The 20,796-nt window shown below is 44.6% G+C and overlaps 2 protein-coding genes across 5 annotated transcripts in view; one reads left to right on the plus strand and one right to left on the minus strand.

Annotated features, from left to right (window-relative positions):
• The window catches only part of GPSM2 (G protein signaling modulator 2), a 26,648-nt gene extending 18,865 nt beyond the window's left edge, over nucleotides 1–7,783 (plus strand). Inside the window, exons 7-15 of the mRNA XM_064147109.1 lie at nucleotides 66–181; nucleotides 1,070–1,225; nucleotides 1,979–2,087; nucleotides 2,506–2,635; nucleotides 3,121–3,191; nucleotides 5,005–5,181; nucleotides 5,933–6,095; nucleotides 6,230–6,447; nucleotides 7,194–7,783. Of these exons, the coding sequence (XP_064003179.1) occupies nucleotides 66–181; nucleotides 1,070–1,225; nucleotides 1,979–2,087; nucleotides 2,506–2,635; nucleotides 3,121–3,191; nucleotides 5,005–5,181; nucleotides 5,933–6,095; nucleotides 6,230–6,447; nucleotides 7,194–7,358 (1,305 nt within the window). The 3' untranslated portion in view covers nucleotides 7,359–7,783. The remainder of the gene's footprint in view (nucleotides 1–65; nucleotides 182–1,069; nucleotides 1,226–1,978; nucleotides 2,088–2,505; nucleotides 2,636–3,120; nucleotides 3,192–5,004; nucleotides 5,182–5,932; nucleotides 6,096–6,229; nucleotides 6,448–7,193) is intronic.
• On the minus strand, nucleotides 3,084–19,454 carry CLCC1 (chloride channel CLIC like 1). Of its 4 annotated transcripts, none has more exons than XM_064147112.1 (12): nucleotides 18,996–19,451; nucleotides 17,638–17,778; nucleotides 16,091–16,186; nucleotides 15,553–15,660; nucleotides 14,793–15,014; nucleotides 13,443–13,583; nucleotides 12,217–12,307; nucleotides 11,156–11,253; nucleotides 10,926–11,072; nucleotides 10,096–10,383; nucleotides 9,086–9,332; nucleotides 3,084–6,077 (listed from the first exon to the last, which is right to left on the minus strand). In XM_064147112.1, the coding sequence occupies exons 2-11, from the start codon at nucleotides 17,767–17,769 to the stop codon at nucleotides 9,105–9,107; spliced, it is 1,551 nt and encodes a 516-aa protein (XP_064003182.1). In that variant the 5' UTR covers nucleotides 17,770–17,778; nucleotides 18,996–19,451; the 3' UTR covers nucleotides 3,084–6,077; nucleotides 9,086–9,104. The 4 variants fall into 4 exon arrangements, with proteins under 4 accessions (XP_064003182.1, XP_064003181.1, XP_064003180.1 ...); XM_064147111.1 differs by having other exon boundaries at nucleotides 3,084–8,242; nucleotides 12,217–12,310; XM_064147110.1 differs by having other exon boundaries at nucleotides 12,217–12,310; nucleotides 18,996–19,309.
• Between the last annotated feature and the right edge of the window lie 1,342 nt (nucleotides 19,455–20,796).

A 20,796-nucleotide genomic window follows, 5' to 3' on the forward strand; every position in this document is an offset into this window, starting at 1 on the left:
TCTGGGTGGAAATGCCCATTACCAAGTGCACAGTGTAAATAACACAATTCTTTCACGCTTGACAGCGTCTCCTCATCGCAAAAGAGTTTGGGGACAGGTCAGCGGAAAGGAGAGCGTACAGCAACCTCGGCAATGCCCACATCTTCCTGGGGGAGTTTGAAACCGCTTCGGAATACTACAAGTGAGTTGAATGTTTATACACATCCTTTAGACCTCTCCTTGGAGAGTTTACTTCTGTTGTGCCTGGAACTTTGGCTGAGTGCAGAGCTGCTGTTACTCAGAATCCACATAGAAAAAAGCCGTGTTTGGTTAGCAAAGCCCTCATTTTTCCCTACTCATTGCATGGTTCTGGTTCTTGCAAGGGCAGGGGCAGCATTAATCTTCACTTTTTTTTTGCTTTAAATAGATTCTTCTCAGCAGTGTACACAACATTGTTGATAGGTGCTTCCCTTCATGCTAGAGCCAAGCATTTCAGCTGTGGCTCTTAGCAAGCTGTGGTGTAACTGAGATGGGCAGCTGTCTCAGGGCTGCTCACTATCTACTCACTAGCTGAGACAAGTGGTGCATGTTAATGTGATTTTACATATTTAGTCTGTATTGTCAGTAAGACTTTTTGTCTTGATCTCTGCACCACTGAGCAGCTGCTGTAAATTGGGAAATACAAGCTTGGCAAAAAATCCTTTTAGGTGTTACTAGCATCTTAGGTAGGTGTCAGAGCTAGGTGGTTAGAGGTCTGTCTCGCTCATATCGATGAAGAATATGCTTAATGTTTATTGTAATGCTGGTGCTAAACTGTTTCCAGTGCCTACTGCCAGGAAAACTGCTACGACGTATTGGTGAAGCAGTAAGTTACAATCAGAAGATGCTGTCTGGGGGATCAGGCTGCTCTCTAATAAAGTCAGCAGAGATAGGTTGCAGTGGAGCAGAGTGGCAGATACTAGATGTTGTAGAGCAGCTATTTGCTAGCCTGCTGTCCTACTTCAGTCTTTAATGATTTTTATTTGCACAAGTAGGCTTCTAAACCCTTCTCCTCATAGTGATTTCTGAGGTGACCAACTGTTTCTTTCAGGAGGACCTTACAGCTGGCTCGACAACTTAAAGACAGAGCTGTGGAAGCACAGGCCTGCTACAGCCTTGGGAACACATACACTTTGCTTCAAGACTATGAAAAAGCAATTGATTATCATTTGAAACACCTTGTGATTGCTCAGGAATTAAATGATAAGTAAGCCCTAAGAGATTGTTTAATGCATGCATGGTACTTACCCAAATCCTGTTGCCTCTAACTCTGCCATCATTGTTCTGTATACAAAAGTTGCATTAATGGCAGTTCCCTACAGTGCTGGGTTGCAGTTTTCATACAGGGTGAAAAAAGGACTCATGAATATACTGCAGCTAATGAGGCTGAGGAACTGATGAATGACTGTCTCTGCTAATTTCTGTCAGCAGTGTCTTTGGAAATGAAGGCAAAGCAACTGTTTTCCATGACTTCAGTATAATAATTTTGCATGTCTTCACACGAACGTGCCTCCTGCTGTTCCACACATTAAGAAGCTAGGTGGGGATGGGGAAAGGAGAGTAATACAGTAGGAAGTAATTCTGGTTCTATAATCATGCTTTCTAAGGCCTTTTTTTTGATAACATTAGGTTGTAACTAGATATTTTTACAACCTTTGAATGCAGACTCTATGGAGAATAAGGTGGCACACAGTCTGAGGAACAGCAACACAGGTTATGAAGTCTTCCATGGTGTCTGCTCTGAGCTTAAACATTTTTTAGTAGCTTGGCTCATAGTTATGCTTATAGCCAGATCACACTCTTTTAAATACAGCACTTAATGTGCTGGTATTGGAATGGTTTCTGCTGACAACCTTCTCTTCCCTTGGTGCAGCCATCTTACTGTGGTAGTAGAATGAAACCCTGACCCCTGGTGTTCAGTAGGAAAATAACTAACTGAAAACTGGTTTATTTTTTGTAGAATTGGTGAAGGAAGAGCATGCTGGAGTCTAGGCAATGCATATACTGCTCTGGGAAATCATGACCAAGCTATGCATTTTGCAGAAAGGCACTTGGAGATTTCAAGAGAGGTACAATTTTCACACTCTGCTTATGCTGGCTGTTGGCTTTTGCACTTTCTTACAGTGATTTTATGGAGATTCCAGAATGTTAGGGGCTGGAAAGGACCTCGAAAGATCATCTAGTCCAACATGTGCCCATGTATGTGAATACTGGAATGAAGTCTGATTTCTGAGCAACGAGCTCCTTAGTTCTTATGCCACCTCTGATAATGTCAGCACAGAACTCAGTAACCTAGCAGAGGTTCTTTCAGACTTGGTTATGTACCTTTTGGTTGTTACATACTTCATTGGAAAGATGATTCTGTTTTCAACCAGGAAAACCTTGTCAGTCATCTTCTCACAGAAGTCTGGGGGACAAGGTTTGCTTTGTATTTACACAGGTGTATTTTTATGTTACACTAACAGCTGCTCCTTCCTTTGTTTGCAGGTAGGAGACAGGAGTGGGGAACTCACTGCTAGACTTAATCTCTCAGATCTTCAAATGGTTCTCGGGTTAAGCTACAGCACAAACACCTCCATGATGTCAGAAAGCCACATGGCAGATAACAGCTTGAACGGTATGTGCCAGTTTCTGGAATGCTTTCTAACAGGGGACAGACAAAAGAATCTATTGTTTGCATTGTTTTCCAACTACAGAGGAGTGTGCAGGATTCCCCCCACCCCTGCAGCAGATAAAAGGTTAGTTTTGCAGTAATGGCCCCCTTTAGCTCCTTTTGTTATTATGTGAGAGATTTCCATTTGCTTTCAGATGGTCTCTTCTCATTCTTCTACCTTCTTAGTGATACTCACTCCACTGGATGTTCTTCTGTTCAAAGATCCATGGTCCTCTGTGTCCCAAAACAGCAACTTAGGTAGCTTAGATGAGCGTAGTCTTGAAGGCTGCTTTTAGTAGCTGTTATTTATTCTCTGCTGGTGTTTTAAACTGCCTCGGTTTAGAACTTGGAATCGCTGTACCTTGGACCTCATGTCAGTACAGCCACAGCTTTGCAGGCGACACAAAAAACCTTAATGATAAAAAGCTGAACTTTATTCTTCTTTGAAGGTACTAGACCAAGAGTAGGACGCCGCCACAGTATGGAGAACATGGAACTTATGAAATTAACACCAGAAAAGGTTGGCACTTCCTTCATTTTCTGCTGGGGAGGTTGCAATGAAATGATTCTAAGGGTTTAACTTGGACCAGTTAGGAATAGTCTCAAGTTCTCTACTTTGAAAGAACTCAGCAGAGGGCTGATATATCATTCATGTCCTCTTTAATTAAGAGTCAGGTAAAAGCAGGTCTAATAATTCTAGAAAACAACTAACACTTTCATCATGTAGGCATCAGTCAGCATCTTATATGTATAATAGTTGCAGTGGTGTGTGGAAAGCTTGCGTTAGTCTCCTTACAAATAGGAAAGAATGGGGTCCTGTAGTGCATGCAAGGAATTCCTTTCATGCCCTCCTTAAAAGTGTTTTTTCCAGGTGCAGCATGGCAGTGATTCAGAGTGAAGTTCCTATGCTCAGCTGTTCTGAACCTTTTTCTTTGGTTGCAGTCATTTTATGGGCACTTCAAATACATATTGTTGTGTTTTACACTTTGGCATTTCCAGCAAGCCGTTAGGGGTTCAGTAAGGAGGCCTAAACTGACTCAGAGCAGTTAAGTAACTTCTCCCCAGGCTCAAAAAACTCTCTTGGAGCTGCAAGTTTCCAATTAAAATCCTCTTACCGATCTTTGAGAGATTTCCTTTAGGTTCTGTCTGCCTTTCACTGATGAGCTGTCAGTTGTACAATGCTTATTGTCTGCTCTGTACTAGGGTATCTAATTCCTGTTTCTTCAAGGGATGCAAAGCCTGCCATTGTTTATCCAATAGGAAACTTCATCCCAAAGCTCCTATTTTGGCAGTTGGAACAGCTGAAGTTAACAGCAATGCTCAGGAGCCTGACTTTAAAAGATTCTATGTTTGCTTAGTCCAGAGTCCTTCCCCAGTAGGGAACCCCTAAGCTTTTGGCCAGTATCAGCTCTATTCTCTTAGTCTCCTCAATCTATTTAGCTGTTGTATCTTTGTATTTATATAGCCTGTGATAGTCTGTGCCCTAAATACAAAATCCACATGAAGCATTTTAGTGTAATAAAGTATTAACCTAATATTGCAGCTTAGCTTTTCACTTAAGAGACTCTGAAAACTCATTCCATAAATGTCTTTGATGTACACAGAACATGAGACACCAGTACTGCTTTCTAGGAGTTGGAATCTCTCTCATGATCCCAAATAAGCCTTTAAACAGCAACCAGTTTTCATGTTCACAAAAAGGGGCTTTGTGTAATTATTGTAGAGTTTGTGAACTGTAGGTAAAGCTGTTGATTTTGAGGGTAACTGTTTATTTTGGAAGGTGACTTACTTGATAAAGGTAGCCAGTCTGTTCTTTAGTGAAATGCTTTTGTGGTGGCCTTCTCCTCCTTCTTCCTTTTCAGTCTTTACTAAGAAATTCTGTGTACCAAGGAGTTTAGCGAAGGCCAGTTGGATACCGAGGGTTGAAAGAGGATTTGTTTTGCTCTAACCCTCTGTAGATCTGTGGATTATTCTCCTCTTCCCAAGTGGGAATGCTGGGTGGAAAATGCCAGCTGTGTTTGCATGTTAGCCTTCACCTGAACATTTCCTGCATTGCAGGTAGCAAGGAAGCATTTACCATGTTTGATAAAATACAGTCCCTGACCACATTTTAATTAACTAGGTTTTAGACTACAGCTCCATTTTTAAGACTGATTACCAACAGCAGTAACCTGCTTCCTGTAACAAAAGCTTCATCATAAGTCAAAAGACTGCAACCAGAATAAGTAAGATACAAGCTGCTTCCTTCTGGGAGGAAAAGCAGCAGCAAGGAAGAGGTAGCAGTGCAGGTAATTAGAATCAGAAGGCTTAATTTCATGACTCTCTTTTTTTAGGTTCAGAACTGGAACAGTGAGATTCTTGCTAAACAGAAGCCGCTGGTTGCCAAACCTTCAGCAAAGCTGCATTTTGTAAACCGACTGAAAGGCAAAAAGTACAAAATGGGCAGCACGTCCAAGGTCCTGCAGGATGCCAGCAACTCCATTGAGCATCGACTTCCCAACTCTCAGAGGGTAGGTTTGGTGAACTGTGCAGACCACAGCTTTTACTAGTATTTGTCTGGTCATAATTATGGAGAACACATTCCTGCAGCTGTCCACTTCAGCTTTACACTGTGGCTCTGTAAACCCATGCAGAATTTGCCATTCTCTTCAAGGTTTTCCTAAACTGGAACACTTCTTTCTCTGCTGGGTTTTCCAAACTTGAAGTTCAGGTCGTAGATACCTTTTGTTCCTAGTTTCTTCTAGACCCTCCTTCCCCAAACTCTGAATCAAAAAAGGGTTATTTTTATTTTAGACAGTAGGAGATGCTTAATATCATTTAGGTTATTGCACTCATGACAGAAGTCAGGTAAAACTAAAGGAACTGAGTCACTTGATCTAGCTGGGAGAACTGCTTTTGACTATAGCCCTGAGGAGATAATGGAACCTGTTCATTGCTGTTCCTGTTTCCTTCTGTCATGGGCAGCTGAGTTTTTGGTGGCTTGATGGCTGAGGAGGAGTTACTGCACCTGTACTAAGCAGGGCACTCCCTCTTTCTGTTCAGAGCAGGGAACATTTCTCACATATTTTACCTTGCAAAATGCTTGTTGTATTATTGGCATTTCCTTCTACGATACTTCTTTGTGCACAGAAATGGATGATTGTTTTTTAATGGATTTCAGCTATGCAAATGCCAAATGTTACTGGAATGAAACTGATGCAGTTGTCCTAGTTCCAGAGCCTCTTGAGTTAAAAATACCCTTAACTCTTCTCTCCTCTTCAGAAAAACAGTCGAGAGACAATGGCAGATGAAGGGTTTTTTGATCTACTGAGCCGATTCCAGAGCAACAGGATGGATGATCAGAGGTGCTTCTTCCAGGAGAGGACCAGATTCTCAGCTGCTTCCATGACCACACCCTCTACTCCACCTAAAACAATGAGAAAATGTAATTTTCCAGAACTAAAATCTGTACCCGATTTCAGTTCCTGCCAAATACCAGCTGTACAATCTATTTGTGTACAGACTTACTCTGGAAAGGAGTTCTTGTCCAGGCTAATCTCTTTCCTTCCTTCTCCCCAGCCTTTTCTACTTCTGTGGTCTCACCCCACACAGATGAATTTCTTGACCTGCTGGCCAGCTCGCAGAGCCGCCGCCTGGATGACCAACGTGCCAGCTTCACTAATCTCCCTGGGCTTCGTCTGAACCAACACAACAGCCACTCAGTCCTGGGTCACCTCATGGCCAGCAGCAACAGAGAACTCGACGAGGACTTCTTCGACATATTGGTCAAATGCCAGGTAAGGATTTTTTTACACTACTTATTCAGACTTTAGATGGGGATTTGACTTGTACATTCTATTCAGGTTCTTTAAGAGAGCCACCTTGTTCCCTATGTTTGATGGCACAAATTGATTGGGCAGAGAAGGAAGAACCAAAAATTCCCACTACCAGACACTGGATAATGCTGGAAAAACCGTGCATTTTGGTATTCATCTCACATTAGCCATTGAAGTAACAGATGCTGGCAAAGTGAAGGATAACGAGTGGGGCTATGAAAAGACCCATGTACAATGAGAAGAAAGAGCTTACCTGTCTACAAAGGCAGGAGTCTTATCACAGAGGAGATTTCAGTATCAAAGGTTTAGTGATGACAGTGATCATCCTTACAATCATGTTACATAATCATTCACTGCAATGTACAAGTGAGCTGGCTGGTGGTCAGTTACAGTGACCATGCTCTACCAATTAGGCCAAGAAGAAAAGACCTCGGCTATGGAGTTCTCCACAAGGTAAGGAGAAATGTTAGCTTGGGAGGAAGCGAGGTTGCAGTGCCACTGCTCATCAGCTGGATGCAATACCATGTCCTGGTTTAGCCACCTTTAGACTTCTAATAATTTCATCTGGGAAGTTTAACTTGCCACCAAGTTTACACATTCAATCCCTGTAAGAGCTTTACACCTGAAAACAAAAGCTTTTCATTTTTTTGTGTGCATTGGTCACTTGTTCCTGTAGCTATAAAGCTTTATCGCTTGGTCTCTTTTAGGGTTCCAGACTGGACGATCAAAGATGTGCTCCTCCATCATCTGCAAAGGGACCAACTGTACCAGATGAGGATTTTTTCAGCCTAATTTTGCGATCACAAGCTAAGAGAATGGATGAACAGAGAGTCCATTTACCATCAGCTATAAAGGAACCAAGTTCTAGCTGAAGGAAGAAGGTGGTGTGGTGTGTACTGTACAGCAGCATCTTGGCTATCATTTGTTTGCAGGAAAAAGAGACACTGCTTTTTTACAGAACTGCACTTAACCCTTTTGTCCCCTTTCTAATGATTTTTTTGGTATAAATAGCAGCAGCACTGCACTCTTGAGTGATAGCTAGAGCTGCTGGCAGCTGCTTCTAGCAGTGTCTTGAGATACCCATCTAGTCCCTCTAGTCTATGAATATTAATACAGATTGTTTCCTGACAAGGAATTCTCAGTGCTGAGGTGATGCAGCCAGAATCCACAAGTGCAGGACCTAAATTCGTATTGTTCTTTTTAGACAACACCTGATTATTTTTTATCACCCTGCAAAAAGGATGTTTGCTTTTATACTTTTTTTTTTTTAATAAAAGAGAGAGAGAAATAGCTTCAATACTTAGTCTTTGTTTCTTCCAAACTGTTTCTGCAGGTGATTTTTATCTTTAAAAATCCAACCTTAGGCCTACCTGTACCATTAAATAGTTTTTTTTAAATCTTCTGGGTATTATTAAGAGTTTCATGTGTTACTCACTGTGGTTTGATTAGCAGGAAACTGCTGAATGAAGATCTACTTGCTTTTAAGTAAGAGCTGCCAGTGCTGTTCTATAGCTTGTGTGGCAAATGTCCACCACCAGCAGTAAGTAGTCCATGCAGCAGTGAATTGTATGGATGGTAGGTACCTGGCAGGGACTACCCCAGTCCTCAGGTAATTCCTGCAGTCAGCTAGGCTTCAATTGCTTCTCCTCTGCTTGATAAGGATGTGCTATGCTGGGGTAACTCTTGGAAATCCTGAGAGCTTCCTGTTGGTCTAAGTGGAGATATCTTGTGTTTGAAGCCACTGATGTTAATGAAGCTGGAAATTTGTTTAGGCAATTATAAATTATGTCAATTTTTAGTTGAACTGTATTAGCCCCAGAGAAGAAGCTACAACTTCATTTTAGATTCAGAGTAAAATGGCATTGTAAGATTCATGAAACAGGCTCCAGGGAACTCAAAACAATTTTACAGTTAGTAATGTTTACAAGATTCTCTTGTAACTTTGATTTCTGCTGAAACTGTCCTCTTTCTACTCTTAAGAACTGACAAACTACTCTTCCAAACCATGTTTTACCATCAGTTCATTGTCATCTTCATTCTGTACTTTTGCTTAGTGCTTCCTAGTCCCTGTTCAGCTTTCGATCATCATAAAACCACATTTGATTTATCAGCTTCTCTGTCCCCTGAAAAATACTAAACTAGAAGAAAATCATCAAGCTGTCCTAGAAATGTGCTGCCCAGCAGCCATCCTACTTAAAACTGATTTTTAAGGCATTTAAATAAAAAAGTAATCCTAAGACTTTTACCTCAGCTGCAGTTAACCTTAGATGAATAACACGAGTCTCGCTGTTTGCCAGTTACCTGATTTAGGCTTCCATAAGCTACGTCAGAGTGTCAGTGCTTTTCCACCACAAACTACCTAGTTTTACACACTGCTCATTAGACAAACTAGACTTCAGACAAGCAGCAACACCCCCAAGCCTGTTTTCTTGGCCAGCTTTACCTGTGTAATTCCAGAAACACGATGCATACTCAGCCTCTCAGTTTTTGAAGTCCTCACACCTTACAGCTGTGCCTACCCATGCTCTGAGCACTCTCCATTTGAGAGATAGAACAGAGCTAGCAACTGTGTGACTACTAAAGATTAGAGAGAACTTACAGCAGGGCTTGGGGCTTCCTTAGTCTCCTTCCCGTGAGTCATGTGAAATCTTGGTTTTCTTCTCTTCACGTGGTTCCACTGTGTAACTTTCCCCTTCAGGCTTCTTATTAGGATCAGAACTTGCTTCAGTTTCTTGCTCTGCTTTGCCTGTCTCCTGCTTCTGCTGCTCAAATGCTTGTTCTTCAGTAAGGTTTTCAGCTGTGATAGTTTCTAGTCTACAGACTTTGGGCTCAGTGTGCCATCTGTTCTGTAAAAATGAACAAGCAGCTATTAATCACCCAACCAACCCAAATGCAATGGCATTTTTTGCATCAGGTGCATCTCAACTCAAGGGGCAGAACTCCCCCAAAGCATTACTATCAGAACTCCCCCAAAGCATTACTATCAGAACTCCCCCAAAGCATTACTATCAGAACTCCCCCAAAGCATTACTATCAGAACTCCCCCAAAGCATTACTATCAGAACTCCCCCAAAGCATTACTATCAGAACTCCCCCAAAGCATTACTATCAGAACTCCCCCAAAGCATTACTATCAGAACTCCCCCAAAGCATTACTATCAGAACTCCCCCAAAGCATTACTATCTTCCTTTCACAGAGAAAACAGGACATGTTAAAAAAACAACCTAGAGCAAAATCCTGCTTTTCAGTAAAATACTCAGAAATATCAGCACTGCTTATTTCCTCCTGCCTTTCTCCTAAAACGTAATCATCTTGCCCAGGGTGATCTAAGCACTGATCTCTCAAAACATAAGTTACTTAAGTCTTCATTACAAAGAGTTATAAATTCAGTGCCATTTCCTGCCACAGTTGGCCACTGCAGAGTACTTTTTGCAGCACAACACACCTTCAAGACACCTCTATCAAAGTGTTCTATAGAGGAACAGGTACTTCCTTAACTCCTCTTTCTGCAGGATTTGGGTTAAGCTCACTGTTTAGACATGTTCTAGCAACAGACATTGAAATCTTACTACATTTAATCCCAGCTCAGAGCACCAGGACTAACGTACACCAGGTTCTGGTTTGCGAGACTCTTGTACTTGCGTGTGTGGCTCAGGCCCTGTCTGAAGGATGTCAGGACTTCTGCCATTTCCTGGTCTCACAGAAGCATCTCCTCTGTCATGGGGTACTCTGTAAACATAAGGAATCTCCTGCAGATAGTGGCCATCTGGTTTACTCCTCTCATATGGGCCAACGTCTATTTTCTCCTGGTGACTGTCAGGTGGAGGGAGACTTCTCCGCTGAGAGGTCAAGTATCCTAACATCGACACTGATGATCCTGCACCATAGAAGAAAGCCTGGGGAAAACAACCCAACAAAACAAAAGTAAATACCAAACAGCTGGTAGCCCAGGAGTTCTCACGCACCAAACCAAAAACTCAGGCCAGCAGAATGGCTCCAGTAAAATCTGAGTTTTCTGCAGACCACAGGAACTGCCAGGCTGGATGTAGTTCATCTTTGGTACTACAATAAAGATGTTGAAAGCTCTAACTCAAGGCTTTTGTCTACCAATTATATCCATCACTGCATAACAACACAAAGAAACAGGGAACTAAGCTGCAGTAAGCTGGCAGAGTCTAGGATTTTAAGCAGTTTAATGCTGGTTTATTCTAGTTGAGGACTGGAGAAGTGTGTCTAATACAAACACACCTGGCTTATTTCTAAACTCTACTACAGAGATTTGCATCAGGAAACATTCCCTTATAGAAATAACTTCACCTGTGCTAAGAGCTCTGTTCAGTAGTACAATTACATAACAATAGACCCTTACCCTTAAAAATAAAGAACTGTAATATATAACAAACCCGAGCTTAAAAATGTAAGATAGATATATACAAACCACTACAGCCAGAGTCATCATAATCAGCACTGGAATCTGCAAAATGAATGGTATCTCCTTCATGAGTGCTTTGATGAATTCACCAACACCTTCTCCTACGTGCTTCAACGGCTCAGTTACAAAGTTGGTGATAGTGATTGCCAGTGCCTAGAAGCAAACAAACAGAACAATATTGGCATCACTGGCTACAAACACAAAACAGGAGCAGTCTCTTCACACCTGGCAGATACCTTTGTCGGTGGAACCAACCAAACAGGATTTACTAGTAGAGTTTCATAGTACTTCTGACAGGGATCATCCTGCAATGTCCATTTACTTGTGAGCCACTCTGTAGTCAAAGCAGAGACATTTTCACTACTGTAAAATACACAGATTTTATGACAGTGTAGTACTACAGAAAGTAGAATTTCAATTATAGATGGAAGACACCTCTTCCAGATATAAAAAAAACAATCTGAGCTGTGAACCATAACTGAACTAGCGTGGGAGTGCAGTTTACCCAGTCATGGGGATGCAGCAAGGCCATGGAGGCTGGAAAGAAAGAGGAGAGACGGAGTTTTTCTCCAGGCTTAGTCAAAGTGCTTTTATGAGATAACCTCAGTCCCTAGGAGCCTCAGAAGAAAGGTCTGGTCTGTGGAAATTAGCAGCTGTTTTGTCTATACCTACTAAACCAAGTAATTCTGAGTGTTACCACTTATCAGCCAGGCTGCAAGTGGACTAAAAAAGTATATCCTGCTTGCCAGGTTTCAAGGAACTATTTTAGTAAAAAGCAGATAGTGGGAATATATCTATCTAGACAGACATCGGTATATATGAAGGGAAGTAACAAGCACCAAGGAGGAGCAGCTATTGTTTGTCTCCCCACTACAGCACTGGAAAACAAATGACAACCAATGAAAAACAAATCAGCCTTCTCTGTAAAAGTGGTAAACAGTTCCAGATAATACATCCTGAAGCCCACTGTATTTGCAAGCCTGGCAGATGGAAGAATTAAAAACCCCCCAACCCCAAAATGTTTTCTTGAACTCTGCCCTCGTCACTTCTATAAATGACACGGAATGGTCTTGGAGCACTGGAGCTGGGGAAGCATTCAGGGGTTGATATACAAGGAAGAATTTTGTGTTCAGCTCACCCTCCAAAAGCCCAGGAAAAAAAATGAGTCTTGTGGATCAGAAAGAGTTTAAAACACTGAATCATTTGTTGCTGAAGAAAATTCAGTGCAGTACTCAAAGAAATAAGAGTATTAGACATTATGCTGTGACCATGACAAAGCAAAGAAACAAGTCCTTACCAATGAGACTGTCCCTCCAGTCCAACTTCTCAGCACAGACGTTATCGAACTGCTCCATTTTTGCAATGTCCGCTTGATGCCGTGCAAAGGCCTGCTGCAGGAGAGGGGTACATGTGAAACAGCAACCAAGGTGGAGCTGGGCACAGAACGCCTCTGTCCCTGCAGCTGTGCACCCCAGCTAACAATGAATGGTGTTTGCTCTTGGTTTGGGATAATTACCCAGGTAGATCTGTATTTGGTACCTGAACCATTTAACAGAGTTAAGTTCTAAGTACTTCCAGGGAATGCATTAAACCTCACCAATGTGGCCATCTCTGAGCTGTTCTCCAGATGGCTCTTTGGGTAATTAAAGCTCCAAGTGCAACATTCAAAAATGAAGTTCAGAGCAAAAATTATCTGGCAACTGCCAGTTTCCCTAAGATGTTTCTGGACTGAGCACAGCTGCTGCCATGCAGCTACTCATTAAAACACATTCCCTTATTTCTTCAAGAATTCCTCTAACAAATACCTCTACTCATGATTTTGCCTTACAGTTTGCTATTGGTAATCAAATAGAAAAAATTAAGTCTATCTGCTAAAAAGTTGCCATTTTTTACTGACACAGCCTAAGTCCTCAGCACAGCAGTCTGAGCCATTCTACTCTCCAGCACACCACTACTCCTGGGTGTAACCAGCTACAGTTCAATTCTGATGACAAGATGTGAGGACTAAGGTTTTGTACTGAGGCTGTGACCTAGTGGCATAAGCTGCTCCTCATTAAAATCAACACTGTTGTACAGTCAGCTACTCTGTCATCATTAATGAAGCACTTATTTCTAGTCTGACACATTAACTGGTTTCAGCCAGAGAATCTTTGGAGAGAAAAAAAAGTCCCCCACAACATACTTCCCTAAGACTTTTCTACCGTACTGCTATAGCATTCACGTCTTGCTTTATGAGTTTTGTGCTCCTCTGCAGCAGGGTACAAGGTGGGAAAGTTTCTTTGGTTCTTTAACTTAGTACACCTGTGAGCATGCACAATAAAGCACTCATCCCTTTTATTGTATTTTGCTGGCAGTTACTGCTTTACATAAGGTTTAGTTCCTTTCAATATGTTAACTCCCTCACACACCATTAGGGTTGTGGTTGGACTTGATCTCAAAACTGTTTTCCAACATAAACAGTTCTATGATTGTGCAACTGTAAATGTTGAAGCCTAAAAGCACTAATATTTCAGAATGACTTACCTTATACAAGTACACCCAATTCCATGCAGAACTGATGAGAAAACTTATTATTATAACACGTTTTATCTGAACGAACCAATGAATACGTGTCCAGAGCTCTGTAGCTACTACAGCCACAACACACACTAAACACAAGAGTATCTGAAAAAGAAAACAAGAAAAAACTCTCAGACTCTAGATCTGGGATTTCCCAAAGCTTAGTGCCAGTGCATATGAAACAACTTCCAGCTTCTGTTTTCACTAGCATCCTTTACAGAAATCATTAGCAATCCTCAGCTCAGCATTTGAAAATGGGATGGTAAATAGAGATGAGAGTGTCCAGCAGCTCAAGGGAGGTTCTCCTTCCCCTCTACTCTGTCCTGGTCAGACCTCATCTTGAATACTGCATTCATTTGTGGGCTCCCCAGTTTAAGAGGGACAGAGATCTGCTGGAGAGGGTCCAGCAGAGAGCTACAAGGATGATTAGGGGACTGCAGGGCATGCCCTATGAGGAGAGGCTGAGGGACCTGGGGCTTTTAGTCTGGAGAAGACTGAAATGGGATTAAATGTTTATAAACATCTGACGGCTGTTCAGGAGAGGAGGGACAAGCTCTGCTCACTTGCTCCCAGGGATAGGACAAGGAGCAATGGATGTAAGCTGCAGCACAGGAAGTTCCACGTCAACACAAGGGAGTTGTAAGGGTCACAGAACACTGGAATAGGCTCCCCAGAGAGGTCGCGGAGTTTACTTCCCTGGAGACTTTCAAGGCCTGTCTGGATGCGTTCCTCTGTGATCTGTGCTAGATTGTGTGGTCCTGTTCTGGCAGGGGGATTGGACTCGATCTCCTTGGGTCCCTTCCAACCCCTAATATCCTGTGACAGCTTCACATAGTCATGCTCTCCCCTCCACCACTATAGAGTTTTTCCACAGAAGTCAGAAAAGCCTCTGACCTTTTAGACCTAAAATATACACTTGTCTCAGTATAAATGTATTTCAACTCCTGAAGAAGCCAACAGCTTCAGCATCTATTTGAACAAGAGACAAATCTGGGAAATCTGTAAAGCACAAACTGTCAGTAGAGTGCTAGAGTCTAATGAGTCACATAACACATGAAAGACAGGAGATAAAAAGAAGCAAGCACAGTAAAAAAACACCCCACACAAAAGCACAGTAAGGAAAGGATGATCACAGGAATAAAACACTTGAATAGTTACCTACTTTAAGCAACTGTGAAACCAAGAGTGACTCACTGTAGGTATGATGAAAAGAGACACTTTATGTGTGGTGTTACAATAGCAATAGTCATTGACTTGCACAAAAACTAGAGAAAACAGCAATTAAAAACCTAACAAAAGAAGTCACTCTCTTACCATAAACATATTATATAGATCGATTCCAAAAGTGTCTTCAAATCTCCAGTGCCAAGCTTCATAATCATGGGGCTTAAAATTGATCAAAATATCACTAAGTGCATCATCCATAGCACCTAACTGCCACGTTTCCTCATTGAGAAACTTGAGGATCTCCAAGTATGTCTGCTTTGTAAGGATGATCTCAGCATCATAATGGACATGGTCCACATTCTCCTCAGGCTACATTAAAAACAAAACAATGGTTAAAAGCTGATTATTTGGAAATAGAACAGTTTGAAATCAGAGAAGAGTTACTTAGATTGGACCTTAGGAACAGGTTCTTTACGATCAGGGTGGTGGAGATATTCAAGGTGAGGCTTGACAGGGCTCTAGGTGACCTGATCTAGTTAAGGATGTCCCTGATCAGTGCAGGGAGTTGGATTAGATGACCTGTGGAGGTCTCTTCCAACCTGGGTAATTCTATGATTTTGCTATCTCAGCAGAGTATTCCTATAGCTGCGTCTAGCAACAGGTAGAGATATGGTCTCCCTTTGGATGCTTTACAGATCAGAGAGCAAGTGGCCCTCCAAGCAAACGCTGCTAACTAGTAGCAACGCTGCATGCGCACATCTCTGTCATTTTGTCCTTTGCAATTCTCTGCCATTCATTTTATTTTTCAAGTACACCAGAGTAACTAATCAATATTCAGTAACTGAAAAAATGCTTAGAGCAATAATACTAATTCTACTTAACTCTCAGTGACAGTTCAGATACTTACAAACCCAAGTTTTCCAGCTTCATTTAAAATCTTATTCAAGTATCGCTTAAAAATATAAAAGCTGCGGCTCTGGTGCGATTTGGCATTCCTCTTCTCACAATCTTCAATCTGCAATGAGAAGACACTCTGTGCATTTCTTGTTCTAAGCAGAAGCAGCCCTCCCAGCACCTGAAACTCAGGATGAAGTGAGGCACATGTTTGGAGTTTAGCAGTAAGCCTGTGTTTAGCACAGCAGATAAACTGCCTATGCAGTTAATGAAGATGATGCTTTCTAGTGGACTGGTCAGCACTGGAGACTTTGGATCTGGTAACAGTGCAGTTAGTATTCAAACCTCAGACTGACCAGAAAAAGAAGAGAGATCTGGTTCTCCTTAAATTATATTTACATGGAAAAAAAAAGAATAAAAACCTCCAACCCTCTACATAACACATGGTGTCTCACAAATGAAGCCAGCAGTTCTCCTGTTCTGTACTATTCAGAACAACATCATCAGAAAGTACAGAAGTCCAGAGAATAATCTGAAGTTCCATATCAAACCTTCTGTTGCAAGGATTCTAATTCCCTGGAACAACTCGACAGGTTTTCAGTACCGACTCCATCTGTATTCTTATCCTCAGAGTCATGATAGTTTGCCTAAAAGAAAAGCATCACAGCATTTAATCAGTATGCAATAGTACACTCCTGTAATGATCACCTTAAAAGAAGCAGAGGAGCTGAAAACTAAGTGTTGGTCTTTGCTGCTGCTGTACTCCTAGTTATAGTCTGGCTCCCTCTCTGCTCTTGTTTTAGGCTCCATATTATCAACTGCTTTAAGTTTATCCCAATGCATGCTGCCTTCAGAAGGTGAAGTCTTGTCCTAACCTCCCCCATCTGCCCTTTCCCCTCCTGAGTGTTGGCAAGCCACGAAGTGCATTAGATTAGATAATCGAACTGGCTAAAAACTGACTTAGCAAGCAAAGGAGCTGTTTTCAGACGAATTCCCAGTCCAGCTGGCCAGGCAGCCAGCCAGACTGAAAGTAAACACAAAGGTTCAGTCTGGTTGCATGCCCTTCCTTTCATGGTCCCTCCTCACTCTTCAACAGGCCATTGCTGCTGTTAATTGCGCAGACTTGGTTGTAGCAGTGCTTCCACACAACCAGGTACGTGCATTGAAAAGGTCTCCAAAAGAAAGTGCAACATCACTGAAATCGGGCCAGTACAAAGCTTGGTTTTGAGGACTCTAGTGGCCCACACAGCCTGCCTACCCCGAATCTCTCAATGCAGACCAGAAAATAAATCTCAACAAGATAGATTAACCCAAAGCATGTTTTTCTTAAGATGCGGTTCTATTTTTGTGGGATGCAACAAAAAAAAAAAACAACCTCCCAGTATTTTTTCACAAAAGCTGAAGCAGTTGGGCAGCAAGTTGAAACACTCCAAAGCTTCCTGCTGAATTTTCAGGATGCTATCTGGTGGATTTGGGACAGGCGGAGGCTATGGAGGAACTTTATGCAGAGAATTAATGCAGTCTGAATTTAAACTTCATAAAAACTGTTCTGAAGAGTTACAACAGTTATTATTCAAGACTGCAAAACCAAACTTGCAAGGTGAAGAATGACAAAAAAGTGCCTGTTCAATCAATCACAATGTACAGTGCCACGTGTGCACGTATTTATCAGATGAACAAAGTACATCCCATGAGTCCACCTCTCATACAAGGCAACCCAGACAATTCACCGTGTTAAAACTAGCTTTCCTTACTTCAGCCTCTCCCCAAGGATTTATTACAGTACTGCACTCCATCCCCACTCTGATCGTCCTTCCGGCACTGCAAAACTGACTCTGCGAAGGTATTGGGAAAGCAAGTGGAGTTTGTTTCCCTATTAGAAGGAACCCTGTCAGGAAAAGGCCCTGAGTTAATTATCTACAGTAGTATCGGTAGCTACTTTTTTCTCCGCAATTTCACCAATGGGCTCACCAACACTTTTCTGTTTATAGATCGAAATGTAATCTGATGTCGCGATTTGTGGGCAAACTTTCAACAGCACTGCGGCTAATGGACCGTTTAGAAGAGACACTTATTCATGCATTCTTTCTTTTTCTACCTGGTAAGGTCTCCTCATTGTTCCTGATGCTGCATCGTAATTGAGCATATCCGTGGGGTCAATCCATTCATCATCTGGAGCTTTACCGCTCCCCACTAGCACAACTGCACACAATACCAAAGGGAACAGCATCCTGTATCGCTAAAGACAACAAAAAAAATCAAGTATTTAGTTCAGAACCTCACACAACGTGTAAAAAAACTTTAAACCCCTTTACAACATGAAAAACGCCTTCTCTTGTCGTTTTTAAACTCGTATCTCTATTAAGCAAGTGAAACTTCACTTCCCTCTCCCTCGAAGAAAACACTGGCACGAATATGCAACAGTTATGCTGTACTGTACAAGCGGATCAATGTAGCTTGCTGTAGTTATCAGCAGCTGTAGTGCAGAGTTCAGAATTGCCACAAATAGCATAAATCGGGGCGGAACCTTTCCGGGCTTTAACACAAGGATGCGGCACCGCAGAAGCTCTCCTAGCACGCCTTGCCGGGGTCGTGAGACCGTTCCTGCCCTGCTCGGCCCGTATCCACAGCGCAGTCACCTGCTCCGACAGGCCACCCGCCCCGCTTCCCGCGGCCGCAGCCAGCGCCCGCTCCGCGGCACAGCCGAGCTCCAGCCGCGCACACGCCCGCTCCGCGGCACAGCCGAGCCCCAGCCGCGCACACGCCCGCTCCGCGGCACAGCCGAGCCTCACCAGCCGCGCACACGCCCGCTCCGCGGCACAGCCGAGCCCCAGCCGCGCACACGCCCGCTCCGCGGCACAGCCGAGCCTCACCAGCCGCGCACACGCCCGCTCCGCGGCACAGCCGAGCCTCACCAGCCGCGCACACGCCCGCTCCGCGGCACAGCCGAGCCTCACCAGCCGCGCACACGCCCGCTCCGCGGCACAGCCGAGCCCCAGCCGCGCACACGCCCGCTCCGCGGCACAGCCGAGCCCCAGCCGCGCACACGCCCGCTCCGCGGCACAGCCGAGCCTCACCAGCCGCGCACAGGCCCGCTCCGCGGCACAGCCGAGCCCCAGCCGCGCACAGGCCCGCTCCGCGGCACAGCCGAGCCTCACCGGCGCTAGAGGCGGTCCGTTGCAAGCGCTGGAGCGGCAACAAAAGGGAAAACGCCAGAGGCTACCCCCACCTTTGCTTTCGCCTTGTTTATCTCGGGCACTGACGCCAGGCTCCGAGAAGACAGGCGGCCTTCCAGGCCTTCCCTCACTCCCACCCGTCCTCCTCGCCCCTTCATAGCAGAAAACGCGCCCGGGCCGCCACAAGCCGTCGGCGCCACCCGCACCACCGCCGCCCTCAGCGAGGCCTCAGCGAGCGGGCCCGCCCGCGGCCCACGTTCCCGTCCCCAGCGCCCGGTACCTGCAGGGCCGCAGCCAGCCTGGGCGTCTTGACTCGGCCCGGAGCCGCTCCGCATCGCCGGGCCTCTCTCAGCCAGGGAGAGGTCTCGCACGGCAGTGTCCTCCTGTCCGCCCCTCGCTCTCCAGGCGCGGCTGAGGCGGTTCCGACCGCGGAGGCAGCGGAGGAGCCCAGCTCCGCTCCGCGCCCGCCCAAGCTCCGCTCGGCGCCCGCCCGCCTCAGCCCCGCGCTCGCCCTCAGGCGCGAGAGGCGCTGGCGGGCAGGGCCCCGCCTCGCGCAGCCAGGCCTGTGGCCGCCAAGCGCCGCGGGCAGGGAGGCCGCGGGCGCGGGAAACGTTACCGCTTACCCCGGCGGCAGGCTGGAGCACAGAGCTGCAGCTGTGGAGCAGCCGCACCACCACGCTTGCCTTTAAAGCCCTCCCGCGGGACGAAGCGGCAGTACCGCCAAAGCACGCAGACCTGCCAGAGAGGAAGCAGCCCCAGTCCCACCAGCTTAGTCTCCTCCCCTTCCCCGCTCCGTGCATGGATTTGTTTAGTTGTCTAGGAAAAAAGACTTCGCTTTACTAAGTACTAGAGAGGGAATGAGCTGTTCTTAGCTGGCAGCGCCTACATCACACCGGGCTGGGACAGACAGACGTAAAACTACCTTTTCCCCGCACCAAGACACAAGTTGCAGTAAGACTCATTTAAGCAAACTCACATTTAAACGGTTGCAGTGCCAACCGCAAAACAGCACACCTCGCTCTGCCCACAGGCAGACAACTGGAGGAACACAATAGTGAGAAGTCCTATTTTCCACCAACGCAGCAGTAGGATTGCCCAAGTTGGAGCCATGAGCTGCCTAGGGCGAAAGGACTGCAGAGTATCTTACCCCCAAGGGAATGAATAAAACCACTTGCATAGAATTGGGAATTAAATGGAAAAAAATACCATTTTACAAAAGGACTAAGTTTGGAGCTTCCTGAAGACCCGAAGCCCACAGAACAAAATTAAATACGGGATGCCTGCCCCTGCTCCTCCTCCTCCTCATATGAAAGATTTTAGGCAGAAGGGGTAAAAAGGGTAGCAGAAACCCTAAGAATAGTCTTGCTCCGCTGTGGAAGTTAACCCCCCCAAACTTTAAATAAAGGTAGGGGAGTTTACAGAGGTAAAAGGGAAGGAAAACAGATACAAAAATATACACGTGAAACGAGATTGCTGACGGTGGACTGCAGGAGGTCAGCCACACCTGTAGCTGGCCACCTGGCTAAGCAGGTGCAGCAAGGGTGCTGCTGCTCAGGCGAGGCAGGAGGCAGAGGTCTGCAAATTCACCTGCCTCTTAATAGGGTTGCAGACAGAAGTGGGAGTGGGCTAACCTTTGTACCTGGAGGGACCCCCCACTGGGAAGGATCAGGAGCACCTGGTTTTCCAGACAGCTTTCCAGTCCCTCAGAGGGCTTAACCTTTAACAAGTACAAAAGATATAAAAGCTCAAAGCAAAAATATATACAAATAAAAGCTGTCTCACCCAAGTTCTCCACCTGGGCCTACCAAGCCTTAGTGGGCCTCAACCAGCCAAAATCCATCCCTCTATTCTCAGCCTCAGTAGGCCACAGTGCACACCCCCACCCCAACAGGAGGCCCAAGCCCACCAGGCCTCAATGCTCCCACTCACACCACTACAAGCCCAGTGCTTAGCAAAAAATGAGCATTCCAGTCAAGACCAGGAGAAGGCTGTTCTCTCCCCCCCCAGAAAATGAGATTGTGGTTTGTATGCATCAGGAGCAGAGAAGGAAGAGAATTGTCTGTGCACTCCCTTATATAGGG

This window comes from Pogoniulus pusillus, chromosome 8 (assembly GCF_015220805.1).
Source record: "Pogoniulus pusillus isolate bPogPus1 chromosome 8, bPogPus1.pri, whole genome shotgun sequence".
Taxonomy (NCBI): domain Eukaryota; kingdom Metazoa; phylum Chordata; class Aves; order Piciformes; family Lybiidae; genus Pogoniulus; species Pogoniulus pusillus.